The 21,381-nt window shown below is 38.9% G+C and overlaps 1 protein-coding gene across 2 annotated transcripts in view; it reads right to left on the bottom strand.

Annotated features, from left to right (window-relative positions):
• ern1 (endoplasmic reticulum to nucleus signaling 1) overlaps positions 1 to 21,381 on the bottom strand; it is a 55,279-nt gene that overhangs the window by 32,804 nt on the left and 1,094 nt on the right. For both annotated transcript variants that reach the window (XR_010899156.1, XM_067424716.1), the window contains exons 2-5: positions 9,967 to 10,087; positions 3,604 to 3,637; positions 3,188 to 3,260; positions 2,865 to 2,937 (exon numbers count right to left, since the gene is read on the bottom strand). Coding sequence is in view for 1 of the 2 variants with exons in the window: in XM_067424716.1 (XP_067280817.1) it covers positions 2,865 to 2,937; positions 3,188 to 3,260; positions 3,604 to 3,637; positions 9,967 to 10,087 (301 nt within the window). In the remaining variant the exon portion in view is untranslated. The remainder of the gene's footprint in view (positions 1 to 2,864; positions 2,938 to 3,187; positions 3,261 to 3,603; positions 3,638 to 9,966; positions 10,088 to 21,381) is intronic.

Below are 21,381 nucleotides of genomic sequence, written 5' to 3'. Positions count from 1 at the left end.
AACTATACTGATGCTTTAAAGAAGGGAGCGGATTAATTGGAGGTGCAAGGGGCAAAAATTAGATGGCTTGATGGCATCATCTGAAAGGGAAAAGTTCACTTTTCACATTTTCTTTGCAATACTTCGCACAAACATTGTAAATAATAATAACGGCAAGACAAAAAAAACCCCACTAATAAATTAAAATTACTGAATGAAATGATAAGATAAGGTAATTTGCATATTCAGTGCAGGGTTCTCCCATGTGCTTGTTTTTCCGATTTCACTTAGCCCTTTATCATCTAAAAGATCAAAAGTCCAAAGACAACTGATGCATGAGTAAATGTTCTCCTCAGGATGTGTAAACAGACATCAACACGTCAGTTCAAACACACCACATGTTTATCTCTGTAAAGAAGTGTGGTTTTGATTCAAACAGGTTATTTCCTGTGGGTAACAGGGTGATAAACATATGAAGAACTTTAACTGCAACGTTTAAACCATTAATACGTCTCATCTAGAGATATTAACAAGTATAATGAGGACATGACTTGACTTTCAGGTCTGCACCCTGATTTAATCACCGTTTGGCCTGCTTCCTTTGGGCTGGGTGGGTGTCATTATAGAAGTACATGTGCCCTGTTATTAGGCACCCCTGCTGGTTAATAAACAGAGGTGCAGACAGACATGGTATTGTGGTGAGATTATGAAACACTCCCAGAGTGCCCACCCAGCCACAGGGAAACGACCAGTTCCTCAAAGTGTGACACCCCTGCTGGCAGTCTGATCATGTCGAATCAACGTTTGACAACTGGGTTTGTTCAAATCTCAAACTATAAAGCTATAGTTCAAGGCAGAACTCAAACACTGGGTATTGAGTTACAGTAACGTCTGGTTTCATTGTATTAACAGCATGCTTTAACACTTAGCTAAGGGTTGCTAGCATGTTGCAAGCCTATTACCTCTGGTCCTCTTCGTTTAAGGGTCACAATTGTCCTCCTCCCAGTCAAAAATGACGGAAGCCTTAAAATGTAGTTCTCTGCCCCCCTCTTTTTTTTTTTTTTTTTTTATGTTGATTTGAATGTCAGTTTTTGCATTAGTACATTCAAACCTGAGCGCAGATGAGAACATTTTGAACATATAACATCAAAATTAAATAAAAAAAATTACAAAAATTAATAGGTATCTTTTATCACTGCATAATAGTTTTTTAGACTTTTGGCTCAATTTTACCACATTAATATCAGCCATACCAGTTCATTTGTATGTGTATATTATTGTGGTTTGTGTGTGTGTGTGTGTGTGTGTGTGTGTGTGTGTGTGTGTCTCTGGGTGTGTTTACATGTGTGTGTGTCTGAGTGTTTGTGTCTGTTTGAACTCTTGATGTTTTAGAGTGTAACCCCTTCCTTGTTGTTTTTTTTTTAAATTATTGATTTTGTTTCACACATTAACAAAAATGTGCTCTGTGTTATAGTCGCACTATTCATATGTGTGTGTGGGGGCACATTTTGCACTCTTGATATTTTAGAGTGTCACACCTATATGCTATGCACTTTTTTTCTGGTTCATGGCTGATTTGTGGTTTGTATCTCCAAGAGATTCCCCGAATTTTTGTGTTTTTGCATATTAATTTCCTATGGTGGTCATTTTTGACCGCGAAGGAGACAAGTGTGACTATTTTTATTACGACCCTTTAACATAACTGAAAACATCTCCATGATTTTTTTTGTGTGTCACGTAGCGAATGCAACAAAAGTCACCAAGTGTTATCCCATTCCACTGAACCAACAAAATGAAAAAATTTAAAACGTAAAATGTTTTGGTCATTTTTGACTGAAGAGGACCAGAGGGTTAAACTCTTGCTGAAACTTTCTTTTAATATGTTGTAAGGTGTTCATAACAGTGTTAAACATTCCTGTTGCCAACTGGTGGCACTATGGCTATAACTGAATATGGGCATGGACATGTGTTTAGGACAGGACTCTTATTAATTTGGTGAAGTTTGGGGCATTGTTTGCCTGAGTTACAGCAACTTCTTGTTTAATGGCAAAACATCAACATTTGTCAGGCCGCCAGGGACACGCCTTTTGACGAAAACTCAAGATCTTTGCAATTTAGCATCACAAAGGCCTTAAGATTACACTTACCAAATTTGAAGATGATCCGATAAAACTAAAACCGTAGGGGGAGTTTGTTGATAAGGCCTGAAAATGGCAAAAATGGCACAAAAATTGAAGAGAAAATTCTAAATGGCTGACTTGTTGCGTTTAGGGCTTCACTTTAAGTGACTTTTTTGTAGCTATTGGGACCTTACACGCATGTACCAACTTTCGTAAACGTACGCAAAACATACCTTTTTTGAGCCATTTTGTTGTTGCCATGGTAAATGGACTGCATTTATATAGCACTTTTTAACAGACCCTATGGCCATCCAAAGCGCTTTACATTTTTGCCTAACATTCACCCATTCACACACCGACGGCGATGTCTGCCATGTAAGGCGCCATCCAGCTCGTCGGTAGCAGCTGGGGTTAGGCGTCTTGCTCATGGACACCTCGACACTTGGTCAGGTGGAACCGGGGATCGAACCACCAACCTTTCGGTTTGTAGACAATCTACATGAACCACTGAGCCACTGCCGCCCCTATGTGCAACGTTTCACGAGTTATCAAGCATGTTTAGGCATTCAAAACGTGATTAATTTCAGAGAAGAAGAAAAAGAAGAAACTGGGCAATTCCAAGATGGTCCTCGCATTAATAACTGGGTTTGTTCAAATATCTAACTACAAGCTATAGTTTGACTTAGCAATTACCAGTGAGAAAAGCAAACAGAAATGAGATTGAACAGAAAGGTCAGAATAAGAGTTACAGAAGTCGTCTCTCACCCATGTATAAGATGCCATCAGAACTGCGACAGGGTGATGCCTGGACCAGCTCAGGGATGGTGAATGGCAGTTTCTGCAACATCCACAAATATTAAATATAATTAGATATGTATTTGTTATCCCATCCAAAATTACACAAAGCAACTTTTTCTTTTAGTAAAATCAGTTGTTTAGTTTGGATGCTACTATTGTTACTGACCTCAAATGCTTCACTTCAAAATGATAGTGCTCATTTCTAAAACTATCCTTACTGAAAATATCACCATTATCTTCCAGAGAATGAGGAAGTCCTTCATTAGAAACGGAAAAAAGTTATCTCTCACCGTCAGCCCCTCGTTATTCTTTCCTCCGAGAGAGTACAAACTGCCATCGTTGGGGTCCGGGAGAAACGCAGGCCTGTAAAACAACAACAAACACTTTTGTTTACGTTCGTATGACTGATGTTATAGTCTGTATAAAGCTCATTTTATTGACAACTAAAATTGGTCACTATAAACTGTCATTGTATGGACAAGAGCTGTGTGAGAATAAAAAGAAACGTTGTAAAACTGTGTTGGAACACAATAATGGCAGACTTGTAATATGTGAGCTTTTCATGTTGAGTGTTTTCATCACAGCTTCAGCAAGATGATATCATGAATAGGACGATTCGCGCTCACTCAGCATCTTGCACAGTTCCTGTTGTTTGACTTTTCACATGCATAAACAACCGCTCAAGTACAGATGAAAGAATGCTTACTCTGACACGTGCGTTGGGACTTGCAAAACAGGATCTGCATTGGGAATGAGAAAGTCAGTTAAGAGTTATAAACTTTATCACAGGCAAATACAGGGATGAGCAAACAGAACAAGACAAAACAAAGCCAACTAAGTGTTGGGCGTCAAACTTGGATGAAAAGGAGACTTAACAGATATTAATCCTTTTACATAATTGAATCCATAAGTACTTTTTGGTCCCAGTATCTAATCTATTATATAAAACCTTTATTTGAACAACTATTCCATTTTATTACATATTTTAGAAAGGCACCAAATGGACAAATGACAGCCCTAGATTACTGCTCTGCGCAGTTTAGTTTATACGCTCATTACGCTCATCGCAGCTCGCTCAACCCAGAATTCCCTTCATGATATGCTCATTTAAGCTATTAGTTGATGACTAAGTACACATTTATATTAGGCTAATTTAAAGGGGTGATGAATTGAGAAATCAACTTTCCCTTGAGCTTTTGATATATAAAAGGTCATGATAATATAAGATTATCCTGTAAGTTTCAGAGCTAAAAACTACCTTGTTAGTCAAGGAAAAGCTTTTATAGACACCAGGCCCAGAAAACAATTGTGTGCGCATCTTGACGTCATCGAGTGAGGAAACACCACCTCTACAGAATAATAAGCACATGTAATTCAGTAGCCCCGTCCACCGACTTCTCGGATCATGCTAGCCAGTAGCAATAAACAAGCTGAAGAAGATAGCAAGATATTGTGGAAGAACACAGTCACTGCATAAGCTTCCTTCGGATCCTAACATTAGGAATGTGTGATACTTCATTTTTAATGAAGTTCCAGCTCACATGGGGAAGACATATACATGTGTTCATCTCAGATGCTGGACTAGCAGACACAACGATGTGCCTTCTATATTGGATCCGGCAGGAATGGTGCAACAAACTTATGTGAGTAAAATGTTTTTTTAAAAAAATATGTAATAGTTAGTCCCGGAGCTATATGTTTTCCAGACGGGCTACCAAAATGTACGCCCGTCGGCAGAAATAATATTTCTCTCTTGATCTGGGCGCTTGCGCACGTGTGTGTGTGTGGGTGTGTGTGTGTGTGGTGTTCGCGCTTATATCCACAGATCGTGCGGGCCATGTAATACAGAAATAATATTACAATCAGTCGTGGGTGGATGAGAAATAAATAATTGCGTTTGATTGATAAAGAAGTTTACGAGCCCTGTGATCGAGAGAATCATCCCGGTTGCCGCTTTCAAATCAATCTCTCCCTCATGTGAACTGATTGGGGCTAGATATGACAGGAGCTGGAGCTCATTAAATATGCAAATCGTATCCAATCCTAGCCGTGGGCGTTTACTTTCAACTCTCCAGTGCGGCACGCCCATCAAAACCCAGCGTTCAGGAGAGAACCTCAAAACCAGTGTAGGAAATAGCCTATTACTTATTAGTTATGATGTTTTTGAATGTAAAAACCACACGAACGCCATTAGTTGACCTCAGACAATAGTATAAAAACATTTTAAAAGCCAGTTCATCACACCTTTAATTACTTATATACTGGGGAGAATTCTTAACGAGTGTTTACATTAGTTATACATTAGTTTATTCTGCGCTCAAGTGCACGCGTAAAGCTTACCACAAAGAACAGCGAAATTAATAAATATGAATGTGTCAAAAATAGCAAGGAGACATTAATTGTTTATTAAAAAACTTCTTTGTCATTACCGGCTGCAAAGATGAAGTTGACGATGCTGACTCGCCATCTCTGCAGTAGTGGACGCACCAAGAGAGAAATCTGTGTGTCATACATGATACTATTTCTTTACGTTTTGAATTGTTTTGTTTAAAAGTAGACATTTTAAGCTTTCTCTAGACATATTTCTTGAGTTTTAGTTTATTTATTAGATGCAATCTAGTGCATGATTACCGGCATGATTATATTGTCTGCTATATTTACATATTAATTAATTAATCTAGGAAATTGGTTGTTTAAACATTGATCACTTGTTTGGTTCAGATGGCAGCGTTCACACTTATTCAAATGAACCGCACCAGAGTTTGTTTGGAAGCGGAGCGAGACCCATCTCGGTCCACTTGTTTGGTTCAGATGGCAGCGTTCACACTTATTCAAATGAACTGCACCAGAGTTTTTTTGGAAGCGGAGCGAGACCCATCTCGGTCCACTTGTTTGGTTCAGATGGCAGCGTTCACACTTATTCAAATGAACTGCTCCAGAGTTTGTTTAGAAGCGGAGCGAGACCCATCTCGGTCCACTTGTTTGGTTCAGATGGCAGCGTTCACACTTATTCAAATGAACTGCTCCAGAGTTTTTTTGGAAGCGGAGCGAGACCCATCTCGGTCCACTTGTTTGGTTCAGATGGCAGCGTTCACACTTATTCAAATTAACTGCTCCAGAGTTTGTTTGGAAGCGGAGCGAGACCCATCTCGGCCCACTAGTTTGGTTCAGATGGTAGCGTTCACACTTAGCGAACCGTACTAACAGAGCAATCACACCAGAGTTCGTTTTAATCCAATCAAACATGCCGTTGTGTGACAACACACTTAAACACAGACTATCAGGTCAGACTGCACAACACAGGCTGCTGTGGGTGTGTAGTACAACGGCCTCTTAACGGGTGTAAGCTCCAGTGTGTAAGACTGGCTCAGCCTGTACAGCAGGTTTCCGAGATACAGCAGGTGGATAAAATGCAACTTGCTGTGACCGTGTGAATATTGAAAAACAAGGCCAGTGGGTGGCTAGTGTGCGGATGATGGAAGATTCCATTCAATGCATGTTAAACACAGCAGAAGTGGAGTTAACATGCATTAAACAAACCATCCCTCATTCACGTGTTGTGTTGAGAGAAAGCTCAAGAGGAAAGGAGGGGAAGAAACGTGCCTAGCCCACAGTTTGTGCGCAGTTGCTTGACAGAGTTGTACAATATTATTGAGACTGCATGGGGATAAAACACATTTCCACCTTTTGTCATAAATTCAGTAAAAACAATTGCTTTTTAAAAATAAAATAAAAAGTTTCAAATATTTCCCACAACATATTTAACAGATTTATAATGAATAAGAAGTCAAAATTAAAATTGCTTAAAGGGATAGTTCACCCCTAAACTGATAATTCTGTCATCTCACCCTCAAATTGTTCCAAACCTACATTGATTAGTTTTCTTCTTGAAGAGGTAGCACTTTAGTTTAGGGACCAATTCTCACGATTATCAAGTTGCTTATTAGCTTGCATATTACTAGCACATTGGCTTTTTATTAGTACTTATAAAGTGCATATTAATGCCTTATTCTGCATGACCATATTCTACATTCCTTAATCCTAACCAATACCTAACTTAACAACTACCTTACTAACTAGCTTACGCTTAGTAAGCAGTAAATTAAGCTTAAGCTAACTACTATAAGCAGTAAATTAGGAGCTTATTGAGGCAAAAGTCATAGTTAATAGTAAATAAGCATTTCCAAAAGCTAAAGTGTGGACAAAGAAGATATTGGAAAAAAAAAGTGGGTAAACTAAATAGTTTCTGGTCCTCACTGACTACCATTGTATTTTTTTCTATATGGAGTCCATCGACTGTCTGGTTACCGACATTTTTCAAAATATCTTCCTTTGTGTTCAACAGAAGAAAGAACTTCATACAGGTTTGGAACAACTTTTATATTTTTTTAACAAATTTTATATTTATGAGTGAACTAAGTTCTCTTAAAGTTTATATATAAAATAGTAATAGTATAAAATAGTTTAAAGGAACAGTTTGCCTAATTTTTTTTTTAATTCTGTCATCTACTTATCCAAACCCCTTAGACTTTCATTCATCTTCCGAGCAGAAATAAAGATTTTTTTTTAATGACTAATTATTTTGTCCATCCATTGAAAGTCCACAATAGAGCTCGTAAAAGTTATCCATATGAATCGACCATGACATTTTCACTGTTATGCTGATGATGATACTCAGCTCTATATTTCTTCGTGCCCTGACGAAACTCACAAGATTAATTCGATATATCACGATAATGAATATGCACGATATTGTTATCGTGGGCACTTCAAAATATCGTAAAAAATAATTTATTAACAATTATTACATTTTTTATAATGCACTCAATAATACGTTGCCCATCAATCGTATAAATGCTCAACACCGCTGTATTCTGCGTCAAAGGGAACCGTACTCAGATGTAAATGAGAAGCACACGAACGAGTGAAGGAGACGCGCTGCTGAAGTGCCGCTCACTGACAGCAGAGGGCGCTGATGAACTGCAGAATGCAGCGTTTACCCCGGAAACCCCGCAAACAAAAGCAACCGCGCTAGTGACGTTTTTAAAACATTAAAAACGCCATTCGTTTTTGTAATCTCAATGTTGTTCACCAAAGCACCTAATACTTAAAGACTTAATAGGCTATTTATTTTCAAATTTAAACATTATTTTAATCTGGACTACAACATGCCCTAATGATTAGGGCCATGCTCTACTGGGGGGTTGCCCTGCTCGCTTAATAAACAAACTCCAAATAGACAGAAAACACAGCAGCTCGAGTTCTTAGTAGAACTAGAAAGTACAATCATATTAGTCCAACTCTGTCAACACTGCACTGGCTCCCTATTAAACATCGCATACATTTTAAAATCTTATTATCTTACAAAGCAAAATACAAATCCTATTACTTACAAAGCACTAAATGGTTTAGCTCCCCAGTACTTAAGCAAGTTCTTAACACATTATACTCCATCACGTCTATTGCGGTCTCAAAACTCTGGCCAGTTGATAATACCTAGAATATCTAAATCAACTGCAGGCGGTCAACCCTTTTCCTATTTAGCACCTAAACTCTGGAACAGTCTTCCTAGCAACTACAATTTGTAAAATGCAATAAAAGCAAGAATCTGTGATTTGCTAATTCTCTTTAACCTTTATTTATCTGGCAAAAGTACAAAGAAAAGATTTCCAATGTTTTCACTGACTAACTTTTGTGTATTTGGTAAATTGCAATAAGAATCTGTGGTTTATTAATTCCCTGACAAAAATCCACCGACTACTAAAATAAACAGCAACTCAGTTTGTGATGGTTGTGGTCGTTGTCTGATTCTTCTTTTCATGATGGACCGTACATTTACATAGACAGAACTGGACTGCACATCCACTCTAGTGTCTTGGGAAATTACTCTGATGCAGCATGTGCAGAATGAGGGCAGGAATTGTCTTGCTTTCCTGGAAAGATGTCATCTTAATGGCAGTATATTATTTATTTATTATTTATTTGTTGTTTATTTGAATAGGGACAGATACAAAATCGACATAGATGATTACATAAAGAACAACACAGTGTTTATAGCCAGGGCTAATTCGCAACACCTGTCCCTTGTAAAGCTTTTAACAGTTAAGATAAGTAAGAAATCATTTAAAAAATAAGAAAAAAATTACAGTGAATACAATAAAATGTCCAGAAACCAGTTTACCAGTAATATGTCTCTGTACAAACCCAATAATATACGCCTTCACATCAGTGGTACTTTCAGATGCATGCAAGTCCCCCATGCCGTCCGCACCGATGCACCTCCATCCAAACTGATCCAAACCAGGACAGACATTTGCTTTTGCACCTGTCGCTGATGAAAGTCTGGGTGGCCCCTTTCGTTTTTTTGGGACTGATAACTCAATGTCCGTTTTTCCCCAAAACAACATCTGACCACTGTGATTTGGAGATGTGATTTTTTTAAATTTACAAATTCTCTAATGACATTTGGCACAAAGTGATGAGCCATGACCCATCTGCACTGAGATACTTCTTTACACTCAATCAAGATACCTGTGTGTGTGTGTGTGTGTGTGTGTGTGTGTGTGTGTGTGTGTGTGTGTGTGTGTGTGTGTGTGTGTGTGTGTGTGTTGCAGCCATCAAAATAAACATTTGTTTAAATTTGGCACAGTAAAATAAATTTTAGTAGAGAGTGGAAACATTGGCAATCGTTTCTGTGTACTTTTGTCAGTTCAAGGGAATTAACAAATCACAGATCGTTATTGCAATTTACAAAATGTCTCAACTTTTCTGTAAATGGATTTTGCAAACACAAGCATACACAAACACAAACTTTGCCATGATTACAGCAGATTTACCAGAGGCACTATCTTCACCTGTTTATTGTGCAGGATAATCAATAGAAGGCCCTCAAGTCAGAAAGTTTGAGAGCCACTGATAACAATTTTACACTCCTGCAAACAATAGTGCTGGTGTTCACTTTCACACGTTCACTGGGCGTTCACGACTTTCACTCCCGTCACACTTGTGGTGCGTGTAATCTGATCTGAACGCTTTTAAAACAGGTCTTCCAGTGAATGCGTATGCGTACCTTCTTTTAAGGTCCATTTGATGGCTCCAGATCTCTTGCTGACGGCGTGAAGGCTCCCGTCGAGTGTGGACACAAAGAGCAGACTCTCCGGTACAGACACCGTACTGCTGCTGCAGAAGCCCTGCAAGCACACACGGCATCACTGGATCATCCCTTTACTTATTTTTCACAAGTTTCTTAAAGGCAGAAGAGGCCAAAAGTAATGTCCGGCCTTGGAACTCTGACTGAAAAGTTAAACATTAAGTGCCCATGAGAAGGATACAATGCTAGACATGGCAGCTAAGGCTGGACCACTGGACAGTGAATGCTCATTGGGTCAGACAAAAACAGGTGGTGAAGAAAAGACACACAGATAACTGCACAAGAATTAAGAATTAAGGTGGTAAATTAAGTGTGAAACCTTCAGGAACCCTTTAGTCTCCAGTGCCACTATTTTCCAGAACCAAAACCTACCGGAGTCTCTAGAGGTGCGAGGTGTCAAGATCTCAGAGACTTACATTAGCTAAAGAATCCTACAAAAGTACTAATTTTTGACTTTCCAGAGTTAGGAAGGAGGAACATCCCAGCACTCCCCCCACTCACCATCATGAACAGCACTGTGGACGCAGTGGAGTCATTCAGGTTCCTGGGAACTACCATCTCTCAGGACCTGAAGTGGGACAATCACATTGACTCCAATGTGAAAAAGGCTCAGCAGAGACTGTACTTCCTTCGTCAGCTGAGGAAGTTCAACCTGCCACAGGACCTGCTGATTCAGTTCTACTCAGCTGTCATTGAGTCGGTTATATGCACCTCCATCACTGTCTGGTTTGGTTCAGCTACCAAATCAGACATCAGGAGACTGCAACGTACCATCCGGACTGCAGAGAGGATTATTGGTGCCAAACTGCCAACCCTCCAGGACCTGTACTATTCCAGAGTGAGGAAGAGAGCGGGTAAAATCATCACAGACTCCACTCACCCCGGACACCTCCTGTTTGAACTGTTACCGTCAGGACGGCGACTCCGATCACTGGCCACTAGAACATCTAGGCATAGGAACAGTTTCTTTCCACAGGCCATTTCCCTCTTGAACAGTTAACACCCCCCCCCCCCCCCCCAAGGCAAATGCCTGTAAGTGCAATTATTCCCACTTTTTAGTGCAATATCTCCTAAACTCAGGTGATTACTTATATTACTTATATTATTTATTATTTATATTTATTCTCTCCACCCAAATACTGTAAATGCTCATAATCTACGTCTTCTGACTAAACGTAACCGTGACCTTATACTGTTCATATTTTTCTTCATATTTTTATTCTTAGAATTTTTTTATTACCGTGTTGTATTGTATTGTTTATGTGCACTGGAAGCTTCAGCACCAAAAAAAATTCCTTGTGTGTGAAAGCACACTTGGCAATAAAGCTCTTTCTGATTCTGATTCTGATTCTGATTAAATCTCTCTTTTTTTTTGGCCCATTTGATCTGTAAAAGTAAATGTGCCTAATAATTCTGCGGTGTATATGGCAAACTTTATTTTTTTACTTTATTTTTTGACTGTCCCAGGGGTGCTTTTAACTTTAAGAGCTTCCCAGGGGGTGTTGGTTAAATCGCCAACACCCCCGGGACGCTCTTACTGAGAGGGACTTGAATTCCAAAAGATACTTTAAACAAAACCCAGTATTTGTAGAGTAAAGAAACAAAAGAAATGCCCAGTGATCACCAGACCAGGCCTGAAAACTAAACCTGACCTGTTGTTCAATAAACACCCAAACCTGCTCACCTAGAGAAACTAGTCTGACTCCAGTTTGGGTGCAAGTTCACTAAACAAAGAGACATTATTATAATACAAACACACACACACACACACGCACGCACGCACGCACGCACGCACAAACCCCTAAACCTCCCCATCACAGGAAACATTCTGCATTTTTACTTTTTCCAAAAAAAACTCATCCTGTATGATTTATAAGCATTTTGAAAAGTGAGGACATGGGGTAATGTCCTCATATTTCACCTTCTCCTTGTAATACCTGTGTCACACTCATGTTATTATACACATTTGTGTCCTGATATTTCATAAGCACACACACACACACACGGATCACGTGCTGGAGTGATAATCTGTTTTTGTCGCTTGGATCTGACGGTTAGTCAGTGCAAACATCACACACCTGTGAGATCTCTCACGGCCCGGATCCCCATCGAAACACAGCAGCAGCAGCAGCAGCAGCAGAGCGCTCTCTTGGTTTCAGGAGGGAACAGAAAACATGCAGCACATCTGCTGAACCTGTCTGAACTCTCATCATCGCTGCTAATGTTCCTCCCGCGCTCACTCTCGAGATTACGTAGGAAGACATGAAACAAACCAAACTCAGACCACAGAGAACCCGGGAGGCTTTAATCCTCACTGTCGTCTACTTAGAAAGCACTTCATGAATACACTTGTGTGATCATGCCAAATATTGTTGGGTATTAGAGGTTCACAGCGACACAGCAGATTTATCACTTATTGTAAGTTTTATGCAAGATGGCAAGATGGGAAGCATACACTCTTAGAAGAAAAGGTTCTATCGGCGCTATGTATTTAAAACCCTTAAAAGGTTATGTATAAAAGTATAGTTGAGTATACTCCAAAGAGCCTTTTATGCTAAAAGGGTTCTTTAATGACAAGAAAGCATAACTTTTGGCACTTAAAAGTGGTTCTACATAGAACACTGCAAAAAAATGCATTTCTTATCAAAGAAAAAAAAAGGTTCTTATCTTAGCAAAAACTCTCTTAATTTTGAGTTATTTTTCCACAAAATAAGACAATTAGTTTTGCTTGTCACGTACTTCTTGTTTTAAGAATGTTTAGATGTTTGGACTAGAAACAAGACAAAAATACTAAGTAAGAAATTTTTTTGCAGTGAATTTTTTAGGGGTTCCAACTATGCAGTGCAAATAGAACCCTTTAAGGGTGCGTTCACACTTGTAGTTCGGTTCGTTTGGTTCGTTTTGTCCGGACCAAAAAACAAAAACAAACATAATAGTCCTGGTCCGCTTAGCGTTCACACGGGCATTTTTAACAGCGAACCTAAAGTTACCGAACCAAAGGCACCGGGAGACGCTCACAACCTGATTGGTCGGCTTATATGACGTAGGAGCTCGTTTACCGAACATTCAAAACAATGCTGTGTGCTGGATTAAACACGATCATTTTATGCGTGTAACACATATGGCATTATTTTTTACCAGAGAACTCATGAAGAGCTCATGAAATGTTCACAACATTCAAAACAACGCTGTGTGCTGGATTAAACACGATCATTTTATGCGTGTAACACATATGGCATTATTTTTTACCAGAGAACTCATGAAGAGCTCATAAAATGTTCAAAACATTCAAAACAGCAGCAGGATTTCCTCCGTTGTGCAGAACAGAGACGGCCGTTCTGTCGTCTGTACCTGCTAATAATGGGCAACACAGGTCCTTTGATGAGAAGAGCCAGGTTTGCTTTTTGTGTGTTTTTTCTAGCATTTTCGAAACATGCTCGTCTGACCAAATATTGATTAGGCACTTCCTTGTTGCTCTACGTTTGCCCTCTAACGTTAAAGTTACTAATTTTGGATACACCGACCTTTCCGCGTCGTCAAATCAGCTGACTATGCGTCGCATCTTGTGACATTACGTCTGGTTTTTGGTCCGTTTACATGTCTTTGGTCCGTGTTGCGTTCATATATCAATCGAACCGCACCAGAGTTCGTTTGGAAGCGGACCGAGACCCATCTTTTTAGCGGTCTCGGTCCGCTTGTTTGGTGCGCACCAGGGTTCGGATGGCAGCGTTCACATATGTTCAAATGAACCGCACTAACCGAGCAATCGCACCAGGGTTCGTTTTAAAGGTGCACTATGCAGCTTTTGTCCACTGGAGGGCGGCTATGCAAAACAAATGTGTAGTTTGATGACGCAAAGTGTGAGCGCAGCATCTTGGGAGATGTGGTCTTCTCATCACAGCCGGTGAAAAATAGGACTCGGGCAGAAATCACGTTCATGCATGCGGTTATTAACGTTACTGTAGTCTAAAGCAGAGCAGGACCGAGTGTTATGGACCTGAGCAAAGCTGCTGGAGCGATTGTTAAACAAATACCCGCCTTGCGAATACCGGGACTTTTATTATGACGGGACGGGACTCATTTGCCGGGCGCCTGCACAGATCCGCTCTTCCGGTTATGATTTTGAGGTAATGGAGCTCTGTTTATCATATTAGATACATTTAAGTGTGTTTAAAACGATGTTATGACGTTACTCCGTGCGTTCAGCTGTTCACACTGCTAAGAATAAAGCGCTCCTGCCAAATAAAAGCCGAAACCGAGGGTACGCAGATATAACGCAATTGACAGGCGACTCTCTCAAATGCAATGCTGCAAGGTCCCTGTCCTTAGTTAAAATAGCAATTTTCTCACAATTTACAAATAGTTGGAAACATCTGGGATATTGTAGGTACTCAACTGAACAAAATATATAACACTGGCCTAGTGGTTTTTGGATATTTTACTGCAAAAATACTACATAGTGCACCTTTAATCGAACCAAACATGACAAGTGTGAACGCACCCTAAGGTTCTATATAGAACCTTTTCTTCTAAGAGTGTAGGGGGGTCAGCGACGGAAACAAATGAAGTTTTCCATATACACCACAGAATTATTAGGCACATTTACTTTTACAGATAAAATGGGCCAAAAGTCAAAAATTATTTTTTTTGTCGGATTCTTTAGCTATAGTGTAAGTCTCTGAGATCCGGACACCTCGCACCGCCAGAGACTCAGGTAGGTTCTCCACTCTTAGAAGGAAAGGATCTTTATAGAACCTTAAAAGCGCTTGGAGACTTAAAGGGTTCCTGATGGTTTCACACTTAATTCTTCACCTTAATTCTTCATTATTTTGCAGTTATCATGTGTCTTTTCTTCACCACACTGTAAACAATTATTCAGAAAATAAGTTACCTGGTTGCCTTTAAATTTGGAGTTCATTGAAATTAAATTTTGTAGTTAATACAATACATTTTTGAGATTCCCCAACCTTTATTAAAATATTATTAAAAGATTTTGTAAGCATATTGGGTAATTGTGTGTGTTTTTTCTGATGAAGCATTGAAACATGCCAAAATTGTGCTATTTTCATGATTTATCAATTTTTTTTTCAGATACAATAATATTTTGAGTTTCTATTTATTAAACCAATGTCCTTCATTGTATCAACTTAAATTTAAAATTTCAACAACCAGGTTACTTACTTTTGAAGTCAAACCAACAAAAACCAACATTTTTTTTTTTTACAGTGTAGTAAGTGTAGGATTTATGTGGTTTGGTATTGGTCAAAAGTAGCCCGGTCCTACCAGTGTGCATTTCATTTGTGCAGAGAGTCTGGCCACTCTCCATTGACAAGCGTTTACTTCCTTGAAGACGGGAACTCTGTTGAGGTTTAAAACTATTGGATCTGCCGAGAGCCACTGTAGATTTGCCTTAACCAATCGCTAACGTATGCCATCTCAAACCATAGACTGTGGTGCAAGATATCAACGCCATCATTCTCAGCCACTCCCTCTGTTCACTGATTGGACCGGTTAAAATATGATCAGAGAAAACCAGAGGATATACCGCAATCCCAGACGGAGTACTGCGGTATATCCTCTGGTTTTCTACAATTAAGGAAAATTAAAAATGAGCGGAAGTACGTAGGAGGGCGGAGTCAGGCTTGGTCAAATGTGCCTGGAAAAAAATATGATCAGAAAATCAACGTGCCTAATAATTCTGCACGTGGTGAATAAGGTTTTTAAAAGTGTCAAAAAATATAAAGGTGATGAAACAGTTTTTTGTTTTGTTTTACTAAGTGTTTACAATAAGATAATGTGGTTTTTACAATCAATTTACAATTGACATTTTTTTGTATAAATGGACAAAATTTGTCACCAAAAAAAGTAATTCGGTTTTCCCATGAATATATTTTAAATGATTATTTGCAGATAATTATTCATGATGAACAAACCTGATTTGACATTGTTGTTGAGGCGGTATATAGTGTGTAACATGGAAGAAATATAAAATGACATTATCACTGATCTCATAAGCGTAATGATTTTATTTGACTATACTCTAAACCCTACATTGCACAGGAAAATGAGAAAAGGGGAAATGTAGAAAAAAGGCCTAATCTACTTTATATTTATTATTGTAGTTCCTTTAGTTACCATATTAACAACATTATTTAATTTAAATATTTACTATATTGGTTTTACCGAATGACTATGTCAACTGCACATATGAACTTGACAAATGTGTTTATAAGGGGACATATTATGCTAAATTAATTTATGTGTTGAACACAGATGTATGTCAACACAGTGTGTAAACAACCAGCCTATAATGGTATAAAACCACCCAATCCTTTTTTTAGGGATTAATAATCTCCCTACTCCTATGCAAGAGTATCCACAAACTAAACTTAAGGTGTCAACCTCTTCCTGAGTCTCTCATGTGTCCGACTCCAGTTCAAACATAAATGCACTCCACAACTGGTTATTTCTGACATTTTGGCTGAGTGAGAGTCGCCTGTTTGTTGTTGGAGTATCCGAAGCTAAATTAACTAAATTGAGATGTGAGTGTAATTTTAAGCCCAGAGTGTGTAAAGTGAACCTTCTTTTACGGAGGACAAAAGTGTGAAAGCATCAAAAGACCATCTAAAATCATGGCAGAGCAAAAGTGACCTGCCTAGAGATTGAACATTAAAGTGCTCAAAAGAAAGCAGTTGTTATGAAGCTTAATAAAATGAGGCAGACATTGCCTCACCCCGTTGCATAATAACAGTGCAAAAGATCTCTGGAGTCGTATCAGGTTCAGATCGACTCATGCCATGTGTTCACAGCAGCGGCTTTATAAAAACATGCAGTTAGCAGGTCCACCCTATCCATCTCACACTTCCACATCCTCATTCTCTTACAGCAGAAAAGGGAAATATGAGAAACTATTTTAATAGAAATTGCAACATGTGCAATGTGCATTCATTAAAGATTACTGACACGTCTCCTAATCAGGGCTTGCTCGACATTAGCCACTCTGGCTACTGGTTTCACAAAGTTACTAGTCCCTCAGCATTTTCACGGGCCACAATTTTGACTGATCTCATAATTTAGCAGCAGCGATATTAGGCCGCTCTCACTTTAATACCTGATGCACGGATCCAATACACTGTTACATATGCGTTTTCTTTCTTTTGTTTATGTTCACTCAAAACAGAACTGACTGCGTTTACATGAATACTTGACAGAAGACCGGCATTTTGACGTAATTTTGTGTGTATTTTACTGTTTAGGTGCAATAAACTCACAACCTCACCACTAGATGCTGGTAAAATGCACGCACTCACCTTTAAAATAAACAAAATCAAAATCTGTAAGTTCTGCTTAAACGTTTCATTTCTTAACTTAAAAATTCGGATTTACAGCATTTATTCAAAATAGAAATATTTTCTAACAAAAATAAGTCTTTAGTTCTTTTAATCAATTTAAAGGGGTACTTCAGCGCTGGGAAGATGAATCTGTATTTAAACTGGGTCATCAATGTAGTAGAAATGTGAAATTGTTTTTGAATCTGGTGCCTTCTAGACTGAGAAAAGACAGAAAATTTATTTTTGTCTCATGGGGATGAAAGACTACAATTCCCAGAATGCTTCGCTGCCCCGTTAGGCCATTCCCAAAGCCACCTACTGGATTACGGTGACTGAGTCGGAGAAGACACTACAATTAAATGGTAAATGGCGTTTTTTTTATATAGCACTTTCAACAGACCCAATGGCCATCCAAAGCGCTTTACATTTTGCCTCACATTCACCCATTCATACACCGACGGCGATGTCTGCCATGTAAGGCGCCATCCAGCTCGTCGGAGCAGCTGGGGTTAGGTGTCTTGCTCAAGGACACCTCGACACTTGGTCAGGTAGAACCGGGGATCGAACCACCAACCTTCCGTATTGTAGACAACCTACATGAACCACTGAGCCACTGCCGCCCAATTAAAAATTAAAAACTGAACGTGTGTGTTCAATATAATGAGTGAGTGACCGCGCGAGTATCACAGCACTGAGCACTAACTGCATGAGTCAGATAAATGAGCTCTCGTGATGAGAGCTGAGGTAATCGAGACTGTATGCGCGAGTGTATTCACAACGCAAGCTCAGTCTCGTTTCAGTTCATGCCTTTGCAAGCTTAACTTTCATAGAAATTAATTTGATACTTACATTGCTCACCATAGCTCCCTTTAAAGCTACACAGTGTTATATTTCCCCCATCTAGCGGTATAAAGGTATATGACAATCCAGTGAATATTAGTTTCTGTTCCTCTCAATTCCGATTTCGTTTTAACTACGGTGGCCGATTTAGTCCAAGATTAACATGGCTTCCAGTTCGACCTATAATAAATAATCATATCAGAATGACTTCTGAAGGACCGTGTGACACTGAAGACTGGAGTAATTTCAGCTTTGCTCTACAGGAATAAATAATATTTAATGTCTATTAAAATAGAAAACCACTTTTTTAAATTGTAATAATATTTCACAATATTACAGTTTTTTTCTGTATTTTTGATCAAATGCTCCCTGTTATTTAGATTAACCTGCAATTCCCAGTTTATTCCCATTAATTCCAACGTTAATTCCCACAGAAAGTTTCCAGCCTTGAAAAATCCCAGAATTTTTCAATCCTAACAGCTGCAACAGCTAAAAGACACCAAATATCAATAACAATGGTCTGTTACTGCAGTGACGACAACAGTTTCCATGGAAAAAAGCTTGAATATGAAAAGCATTTTTTATTTTTTTTATCAGCACCACACTGCTCTGTTGTAGTATTACTCTGGTGATTTAGGATGTTAGCACTATTTGTTTTGTTCTCTTCTAAATGAGTTGTTCTCATTTGAAAGTCAATTCTTGAAAAGTGTCTGTACAATTAGTAAATGTTAATTCATGTTTATTTATGTACATCTTTTTAGCTTTCAACTGGCACATTTTAAAATAATATTTGGTAAAAATGTGAAATGCACAAAATTAAAGTTTTTTTTTTAATTAGATGGGCCTAATGAACAGATCATTTGATAGCTAGACAGCAAAACAGATCAACAAAAGAGAGATACCGGTAATTAATAATGTAAGCGTGTTGAAGTCAGTAAGAGCTGGTGCTCCGCTATGGCTTGTCACAGAAATGATAAGACTTTGATGATAAGAGATGAACACAGACCAGTCTCTGCCAGCGGACATCATCATGAGTCACACTTCCTGTGTGCTACAAGTCCACGCACATATAAACGGGGTAACATGAGGAGCATTAATCACGGTTGTTGAATTTAACATGGATGAAATCAAGGCTGTAAGAGATAGACTTACGGTCTTCACATTGGCATACAATGTGTAAGGTCCAAAACCAAACCACACCACACCAAAATCCACACCTCATTTTCACACCTATGAGGTCTTATTTTCATTCCTGTCAAATATCTAATATGGCACTACCCTGATAAAGGTCTATGCGGAGGAAATAGAGCTAAGAAACTCTTAACGTTTTATAAATAGCAGTATATGTGAGCAGATGTCGTTTAACTGATGGTTGTATGTAATGTACACCGATCAGGCATAACATTATGAAGTGAATAACACTGATTATCTCTTCATCACGGCTCCTGTTAGTGGGTGGGATATATTCGGCAGCAAGTAACATTTTGTCCTCTGATGTGTTAGAAGCAGGAAAAAAGGGCAAGTGTAAGGATTTGAGTGAGTTTGACAAGGGCCAAATTGTGATGGCTAGACGACTGGGTCAGAGCATCTCCAAAACTGCAGCTCTTGCGGGCTGTTCCCGGTCTGCAGTGGTCAGTCTCTATCAAATGTGCTCCAAGAGGAACAGTGGAGAACCGGCCACAGGGTCAGGGGCGGCCAAGGCTCATTGATGCACGTGGGGAGCGAAGGCTGGCCCGTGTGGTCCAATCAAACAGACGAGCTACTGGAGCTCAGATTGCTCAAACAAGCCCAATCCATGGAGGTCCCACCTCGCAACTAACAGATCTGCTCATTCTGCTAGCATCTTGGTGTCTTTGTGATTGACCGATATTGATTTTTTTAAAACCGATACCAATTGTTGCCGTTTATGTGCCGTATAACCGATATTTCATTTGTGCATTAATGTTAAATAAAGTTTATTTATTAAGTGAGGCAGCCAAATTATGTACCCGTGAACACCGTTGTTGACTCATCTCCCCTCAGACGCAGTGCTTTAATAGCGGTCTTGCACGCAATTCTGAAATCCGTTTATCAGTGAAGCTGAGTCTACAAAACCAATATGGGAAATGTTTGAAGGGATAGTTCACCCAAAAAAGTAATTAATTCCTCACCCTTTTTGATGAAATGCGAGAGCTCTCTGACCCATTACACTATCAAGGTACAGAAAGGTAGTAAAGACATCATTAAAATAGTCCATGCGACTATTTTTGTGTGTAAAAAACAAAGAAAAAAAAAACTTTATTCAATAATTTCTTCATGTTAACAGTTCTTAAGTATTTTGCTCGCTCTGAATGTAGGCTCAACTAGTGCACTAGTGCTCAACACCTAAGAGACATGCAAGTGAAAATAAGGAACTATTGATTTGTAAGATTAGAAATCATGTTTATTTTCTAAAATAAAACTGAACACATCAATATTGCAATAAATAAAGGTCAACACAAACTACTCTTAAACATCTACAAACTCACAAGTCTCAGTTAAGCTCAAGTTCTCAAAAAAGTACATATCCTTCAAAAAGGTCTCATCAATACAGCGGATAAATAAAATAATGTTTAGTAAAATTAAGTAGTCAAAGCCTTCTTGCACTGGATGTGCTAGTTTCGGCCTCATCACCGGCTGCAGGCACGAACTCATATCATAAATCAAACACTTGGGACTCATTAACTCTCTACTAATGCACTCGCATTCATGCAGCCTCATTGACAAGTTTGGGTGAGCAAAGGCAAAACACACAAGATATAGTACCTGGCGAATGCAATTTTGCTTCTTTATAGCAGAAACAAACTGCTGCAGAAAAAGTTAGGTGCCATGCAAAATGTAATGTGTAACTGCATTATTCAACACAAATGTATTGGAGTAAAAAGTAAAATTTGCTTATTCATTAATCTAGTCAAGTAGAGACTTAAAGCAGAGGATATATTTGATACTCAGTAAAACTACAAAGTATCAAAAAAGATACTTAAGTAAAGTAACAAATAACATTTACTCAAATAATTTACTCCACTGCTGGTAAGCCGGCGTTCTGGTGCAGACCTCCGAAGTCCTGCACTGTATTTACTACATCAACATTGTAGGACACTGACGTGAAGAAATTGTTGAATAAAGTCGCTATTTTTGTTCGTTT

The sequence above is a fragment of the Pseudorasbora parva genome, chromosome 2, assembly GCF_024679245.1.
Source record: "Pseudorasbora parva isolate DD20220531a chromosome 2, ASM2467924v1, whole genome shotgun sequence".
In the NCBI taxonomy this organism is placed as follows: domain Eukaryota; kingdom Metazoa; phylum Chordata; class Actinopteri; order Cypriniformes; family Gobionidae; genus Pseudorasbora; species Pseudorasbora parva.
Note: the sequence above shows the minus strand (reverse complement) of the source record. Positions and strands in the feature narration are given on the sequence as shown.